Raw genomic sequence first — 8,262 nt, forward strand, 5'->3', positions numbered from 1 at the left:
GAAATTGAAGGTGGTTATGGTGGCGACGAATTGATCTTGATCGAAAGCAAGTGGGTTTCTAGATAATTACATATAAGATTCGAAGGAAATTAGGGATTTTTTCGTTTGGCTCTCATCATAAATTGTAAAGAAAAAATAGAATTGTTATTGGCACTCCAAAAATCTCATTCTACACTCTAAACTTTTTATATTTGGAAAGAAAAATACACTTGTGAGGGAGTGTAGAATAAGATTTTTGGAGTGCCAATAACATTTCCCAGAAAAAAAAGGTATGTATATGATAAAAATACAATAGGTATAAATTTGCTTTTTTTACTTTATTTTTTATTTTTATCAAGTTCAGTATCAAATACAATATAAATCCTACGGTCATTTTATATTGCACCAAACTCCGTGACTAATTTAGTCAGTATTACCCGATAACTATTTATTTTATTCGACTAAAATAATTAGAACCATTTGAACTGCCAAACGAAACCTTATATCAAGTTTTGGTTGTTATTTATTATAAATTTTAAAAGTTTGGTTGTTATTCTTATAAAATTTTAAAAGTTGTGTATAATTCTATGTGGGTCCAAAATTACAATCACCTATCGATCGGAATGCCCTAATAAGAGGAATCCGAACCCTCTTTCTCTTCGGTCTCTCTCTGCTCTGATTTCAGTAGCTCCCGAATCCTGAACGCTTTGAAAACCTAGATTCTATCTTGGTTCTGTTCAGTCATGGGCTCCGGTATCTCTCTCTCTTCACGAAAGTCTTTCTTGTGATTAGGGTTTCTAAAGAGTACTGAAGGAAGTGAGTGAATGCCGCATTCTCTATGCATAATAGCATTGCGTGTTGTTTATGTGTTTGTATGCAGATGCTGATATGGAGGATTACGGATTCGAGTACTCGGATGAGGAACCTGAGGAACAGGACGTCGACATTGAGAACCAATATTACAACTCTAAAGGTACGATTAACTTTCAGTTTTCTTCTCAGCCTTTTCTCTTTTTGTACTGAATGGTTTTTGGTTTTATTTTCCTGACTTTTTTTGTTAAAAAAAAAAAAAAATTCAGGTTTGGTTGAGACAGATCCAGAAGGAGCACTTTCGGGGTTCGATGAAGTTGTTCGCATGGAGCCTGAGAAGGCCGAGTGGTAATTAACCGAAATAACTTTGTGCTCTAAAATGTTAATGAGTTTTGGCAGCCATAGGATTTTAAATTCTTCGTTGCTATTCGCATTTTTCGTTTTCTGGTTTTTTTAGTTTTTTTAGAGGAAATGAGTTGGGATTCGGTGAGAAATCGGTATAATCTTGAGTGTTTGGGTGAGAAGGAGAAAATGAGCTCTCTATCGTTCGTATCAATCCTCTGGTTGTCTTATTTTTTTTTTTTGTTCTTTTTATTTTTTATTTTTGTGTTCCCTTCTCGTTTTCTATCACAATACCGTCTCCATTTAATTGTGAATGAAGTATGATGCTGGAACCGATGGCAACTTAATGAATTTAGTTCTATTGTTTAGGTCGCTACTTTTCTACCTATGGGAGAAAGCTTTGTCTTACAAAACTATGCAATTTCAATTCAGCTCACAACGTATGATCTGGGAGGGAATTGGGGCAATATAGAATAACATGATGAATCATGTTCGACTCCATATCAGTGGTTAAAGTGTGGTAAAACAAATTTGATGAAATTAAACATTATTCGACTCCATATCATTTTGTTATTGGTTGTGGCAGTTCGACATTGGAATTCCTTCTGATGTATTTTATTTCTGGTTGCTTTTGCGGGTTCATGAAGTCTTAAAACAATAACGGTTGAACTTGAGTTAAGAGTTGACCTGGTGGTTTAGAGCTCTTTGCATCCATCAATTTGCACCTATATCCGTTAATGCTCCTTATTTTGTGAATGTACACTAGCGATATAAAAAGATGTCTTGTTTATGGTGAATATGTGCATTATAAGCTTTATGCTCAAGTCTTTCCTTTTCCATTACTCTTGAAATCCTATCCCTTATAATTTAATTTGTTACCAGGGGGTTAAGTTTTGTACTCTAATCACTTGTGTACTTTGTCGGCTTTCCTACTAAATTCAGTGGGAATATTTTCATTTATTTGTTTAAGTTGGTGGAAGTTTGTGGTGAGTAATAGGCAGAGGGTGAGATTCTGGAGGTTAGTTGGCTGGGGGAAGCTCCCTGGAGATGCCGATTCCTAGGTTACATTCACTTTCTAGAAATCACCGAGAATATTTTTTGTTTTATTGCTCCCACTTCTTACATCTATGCTCGTCAAGCCAACTTTGCCTCTTGGCTGTATTGCAAGGTGTGCAGATTCTGTTTATTTTCCTTATAATTTGAAGGTCAGTGGTAAAGGTCAGTGGTAATCTACAGTTTGAAGGTGGAAGAGTTTATTTCACTGTTAGAAAGGTGGAAGAGGGTTCGTCTGTTCCTCCCAGAACATTTGATTGTTCAAGGTGGTTTACATTCAAATCTTATGGTAGTTCCTTTTACAATAGATTGGCTTCCTTTTGTTTTGTGCGTAGTTTAGTATTAGCAATAGGTCAGTTAACTTTATGTGGTAAACAATGTGTTGGTTAATTTTTGGAACATAAAAGGAGAATTTCTTAGTATTTCAAGCGGTTTTGTGCGGAAGATCTTTGGGATTGAGTTAGATTTGGTCAGCGTTGTGGGCATCCGCTTCTGCATGTCTCAGGAGGAATTTTTTGTTTCTGCATCTGTTTTGTAGATGTCATGGCAGTGTTGTTAAGTTGTTTGTTTTTTGACTTTTTGCTATCAGGCGTTAAGAGTGTTTTGGTTTTATTGTAATTTTTGTGTGAATGTGTGTTTAATGTTTTTGTACATAGCTTTTGATATTAAAAGTTTCTTGTTCTTCTTCTAGTTAATAATAATTGTAGTAGTAATAATAAAATTAATATGTTGCAGGGGATTTAAAGCCTTGAAGCAAACCGTGAAGCTCTATTATCGTCTGGGGAGGTATAAAGAAATGATGGATGCATACAGGGTGATGTTGACATACATCAAATCAGCAGTAACAAGGAATTACAGTGAAAAATGTATAAACAATATTATGGATTTTGTTTCTGGTTCAGCTAGTCAGAACTTTGGTCTCCTGCAAGAGTTCTATCAGACCACTCTAAAGGCCCTCGAAGAGGCAAAGAATGAGGTCATAATATAACCTTGTTTTATCATTAGTTTTTTCTTTCCAATATGATATGTGAATACAATAATCTGATGTCTTCGTGCAGAGACTTTGGTTTAAGACAAATCTTAAGCTTTGCAAAATTTGGTTTGATATGGGTGAATATGGGCGAATGAGTAAGGTAATCCGTTTGTTTGGATGACACCGTTTATCATCATATTGTGCTCTGATTGTGATCTCGAAAGGCTGAGAGTAACCTGTGTTGAACTATTAGATTTTGAAGGAACTCCATAAATCCTGTCAAAAGGAAGATGGTACTGATGACCAAAAGAAAGGAAGTCAACTCCTAGAGGTTTACGCTATTGAGATTCAAATGTACACTGAGACTAAAAATAACAAAAAGCTTAAGGTAAGAATCTTCTATGGATGACATGCATATTTAAGCTCTGTATTTCGCTTTTACTCTATGTCATATGCATTTTTTGCTAGTCTGTGATGTAGGACTTGGATGAATTAAAGAACAAAGATATAAAGGTTAATTGAATTACACCAGCAATAGCGATACTCATCACTGATGGAGGACAAATAATAACTACAAAATAAATTTCATTATTTACTTAAGCTTGAGTTGATCAGTTTTGGTTTTCAGGTGTTGTTTCACTTTTATATTTATTACAATAGCACAAGGGGGGGAATTGGTATTACTGTGTTAGCATATGTCTTGGTTTGTATGCATGATTCATCATTTGGTTTGATCTCTGCTATTTTGTTAGTATTATTTTTTTCCTTATCCTTGTGTGTATGATTCGCCATTTTCTTTGACCTCTAGAGGTTTACGCGAATTGTCATCTTCTAGAGGTCAATTTCTTTGATTGTTTATGAGGAATAGAGTGATTGGATTGGTAGTGTATGGGACTCAATTGACTCCTCTCCCCCACAATATACCCAAGCGGCCCTTACCCAACCCTAAACCTAAAAGAATTGCATGTATAAACCTTCATATATCCATTTCTTCCAAATTCACCAATGTTCAAAAGTGTCCTAGCCAAGCACCAAGTGCATATATAAAACAAAATTTTATATAGTCAAACGTTTACATGTGCAATTTTGAAAGATTTTGTTTGTATCCCTCATGACCAGTTAGTCAGTATTATCAACAAGCATGATTATAAAAGTTTCTCATGATGGTGTAACAACATATACATTTTGCTTAAGGGGAATGTAGCCCATTTAAAGTATAAGGGAAGAACACCTCACCATTGAATGAATTTTGATGGGAGAATATAATGGATTTTTGTAGCTTGTGTGCCACATTTTGTAAAAGGCTAACAGTGCCACCTTACCATTCTCTTTGTAGGGAATAAATCATCCAGCAATTTACTTTTTATTATTTTCTATATTCCTGTTTTCCGTTGTGATTGGGCAACATCTGACTCTAGATTGGATGCAGCAATTATACCAAAAAGCTCTTGCAATCAAGTCAGCAATACCTCATCCTAGGATCATGGGAATAATTCGTGAGTGCGGGGGTAAGATGCATATGGCTGAGCGGCAGTGGGCAGATGCAGCCACAGATTTTTTTGAAGCCTTTAAGAACTACGATGAAGCTGGGAATCAGAGGCGTATACAATGCTTGAAGTATGCTCTCCAGCGGCACATCTGTTTTCTTTCTATTTTTCTCATTCATTTAGACTTGTTAATAGGTGCCCATTTTGTCTGTGTGTCTCTCTCTCCCTCATGTATATGTGTGTATAGAGTGTTGATAGCTTTAAAAAGTAGAGGTCAGGCTATTAATTCTTATGTACTATAATCTATGAGGCGTATGAAACTTAGATTATAAGGTAATAATGGAGTCTAGTTCATGAAATATCTGCCAGCTCAAGCATGCATCAGAAGTCAAATTTTATGTAAAATGCACTTACTATATTACTATTTGGATAATAAGTACCATAATTGGGATTTAAGACAATGAATCTTTATGCCAAGGGTATGTTTGACATTGTTGACAAATAACTGTTTTTAAAGTTTAAATTTATTATCCAACACGTAGCATGTTTGATGTGTCGCCTTAGTACAGATGTAAATATAAATTTTTAGTGATATATGATGAGAAATATTCCTTAGGTTGATATACTGCAGCCATCCATGACTTGATCTGGACTGGGTTTTACAGTAGATTTAGTTTGTGGGAGTATTACACATTTTTTACTAATTTTTCCATATTCAATGTGCATTGCTTGACAGGTACTTAGTTCTGGCTAATATGCTGATGGAGTCAGAAGTTAATCCATTTGATGGTCAAGAAGCGAAGCCGTAAGCTATAAAAACATTTTGTTTTATATTTATTTTCAAGTTTTTGCATCTGCCTTTGTTCTTATGATTTCTCTTCCACAGGTATAAAAACGATCCTGAGATCTTGGCAATGACAAATCTGATTGCAGCATATCAACGAAATGAGATACTGGAGTTTGAGAAAATTCTTAAGGTGTTATTCTTCACTAACCTGATGTTACGTGAATAGTTAACCTTTCCTAGGTGTTTGTGTGTTTCTTTCATTTTTCCTTCGTCTCTTTCTTCACTTAGTTGAGTTGGTATTTGTACTTTCTCAGAGTAACAGGAGGACAATTATGGATGATCCATTCATCCGAAACTATATTGAAGATCTGTTGAAGAATGTTAGGACACAAGTGCTGCTCAAACTTATCAAGCCGTACACAAGAATTCGGATTCCCTTCATATCAAAGGTGATCCATAGGTTCTGTCTTGTCGTATTTGTTTTCCATTGCCTTGTTGTGCTTGTTTAACTGTTCACAAATACTTGATGGGTTTTATTTTATACTTTAATTTATGCATTTTTCCAATACGGCCACTGCTGCTACCAGTATTAGCTTCCTCATATCACCTGTAAACTTACTAAAGTTTGTCGATGTTCAGGAACTTAATGTTCCGGAGAAAGATGTGGAGCAACTTTTGGTTTCACTTATATTGGATAATCGAATTGATGGACATATTGATCAGGTGAACCGGCTCTTAGAGCGTGGTGACAGGTCTGTTTCCTTGAATCTGTACTTTTTAATTCTTAATCCATGCATAATGGATCATGGTAGATGTTAATGCTTTCTCTTATCGATTCCCACTGATTCATTTGTGAACATTGTGTAGGTCAAAGGGAATGAAGAAGTATGCTGCCGTAGATAAATGGAACACTCAGCTAAGGTCTCTTTACCAAACTATCAGTAACCGAGTATATTGAGAATGGCTTGGATGGTTTAAGATCTGTACTGTGCCTTATGTACTGAGTTGAGCTCCAACTTTTACCCCTTTCGGAGGACAAAATGCTGGATGAGCTGTGAATAGACTTAATTTTTGGGCTTGATAACTTCATGCATAAGCTGCTGATTTATTGAGCAGTATATTCTCAAGTATTTGGAGTAAGTAGAGCCATTTTTCGACGTTCAATTTAGGAGGGTTGTTTAATGGGTGCTTTTGCGTCACTTTGAAATCGGTAATGGCTTCATTTTTAAGTGCATGTTTGCAGCTTAGGCTTTTGGGCTACAATACTTTCGGCTTGTATTCAGAAATACCACAAAAACAAAGCGGTCCCTCTGTGACCAGTCATCCATAATATCAAATATATCATTTTCGTCTTCGGTAAACTTACCAAGGGCTATGGTCAGAGTGATCCTCCTATCCAACTACTTCAACCATTTTCGAATAAATTAATGCAATTTAGGACTAAATGAAAGGACATCAATTCAAATCTTGGATTTTCGAATTGAGAGGGATTCAGAATTCTCACTATTTCTTAGATTCATGGACCAAATTTAATTCAGTGGGATCTTTTGTTCACATTTTTTTTTCCATCAAGAACGTTTTATAAAACTCTTGGACTCCCGAATTTGGAGTATCTTACTTTCACGCAATTCACATTTACAGGGTTCAACAAGCAATTGATATTTGACGATCAAGGGTGTAGTACCATTTGTAGTAGTGGTCCATATGCGGCAATTCTGCCAAGATCTCTTCTTTAGTTGGGGGAAGAATCCGCACGAATCGGATGTTTTGAGGAACATATTGAGTGAGAATTGGTTAGACAATGTGTGGTTATTAAACAAGGATCAATTTTTTTGGCAAGGTATGGAATGACTAAAAATTACAGTTTTTATAGGGATATGTCATCTCTAGAAGTTGCACTCGTATTTTTGGGGCTTTGCCTATAATAACTGGGAAAGAACTTCCCTTCTATAAGACCAACTCCAACCCAAGTGCTAAAGCCTATTTTTCCCCTTCTATTCCCCCCCAATCCATTCCAACCCAAGTGGAAAATTAGACCTAAAACCTAAAACCTAAAATAAAGCCAGAAATAGCCCAGGATTTAGTCCAGAAAATGATGTGGGGTGATCAGTGGGACCCCACCCATGTGGGCATGTCCTCAGGATTTATTGAATCCGATGGCTGAGATCGAATTTAATCAAATCTAACAGTAAAAAAAAAAAAAAAAAATCTAACGACCCAAATTTAACAAATGGCTAAAATAATTAAAAAAATTATTTAACTCAATTTTCACCCAAATTTAGTGATTTTTCAATATTTATCGGAATCTAAATATTTTTTGGTTAAAATGTTCATAAAATTAAATTAGGATAGTGTACATTTTTTTTTTTTTTAAAAAAAAAAATTTACTTAAAAGAAAAAGTTAGCCTAAATTTATTTTTTAATAATCTCGGGCTAAAAAATTTAGGTTCAAAGGGTTGGAACAAAAAAGCTGTTTCTGGGTTAAAACCTAAATTTTCTGGGCTAAAATTTTTAAGTTTTAAGCCATATTCACCACAAATGTAACTTAGTTGTCACTGTAATTGTTAATGTTGCTTAAATATAACTATCAACACAAATTTGAGAACCAAGATAACTGTCAATATAACTATTAATATGATCATCTGGAACTACAATAATCCTTAGTTAGAATGGGATTCCAACTCGGCACCTTTCCTTTTGACATATATCGTCAAGAACTCCTAACTATTGAATGAGAACAAGTTCATATTCGAAGTATTTTTTTCTATTGGAGCTTCCCTAATTCCTTTTATCGAGCATAATGATGTGAATTGAGCTTTAATGAATTTTAA

General features: G+C 35.0%; 1 protein-coding gene across 1 annotated transcript; it reads left to right on the plus strand.

Annotated features, from left to right (window-relative positions):
• Positions 1-383: 383 nt before the first annotated feature.
• On the plus strand, positions 384-6,792 carry FUS12 (proteasome family protein). The gene is made up of 12 exons (XM_088679442.1): positions 384-732; positions 860-952; positions 1,059-1,137; positions 2,920-3,160; positions 3,243-3,317; positions 3,411-3,545; positions 4,587-4,774; positions 5,381-5,449; positions 5,531-5,621; positions 5,746-5,880; positions 6,071-6,183; positions 6,299-6,792. Exons 1-12 carry the CDS (start codon positions 723-725, stop codon positions 6,387-6,389), a joined length of 1,320 nt encoding a protein of 439 aa, XP_088535568.1. The 5' UTR covers positions 384-722; the 3' UTR covers positions 6,390-6,792.
• The last annotated feature ends 1,470 nt before the right edge of the window (positions 6,793-8,262 follow it).

The sequence above is a fragment of the Pyrus communis genome, chromosome 11 (genome assembly GCF_041283825.1).
Source record: "Pyrus communis isolate YQ-2024b chromosome 11, ASM4128382v1, whole genome shotgun sequence".
In the NCBI taxonomy this organism is placed as follows: Eukaryota; Viridiplantae; Streptophyta; class Magnoliopsida; order Rosales; family Rosaceae; genus Pyrus; species Pyrus communis.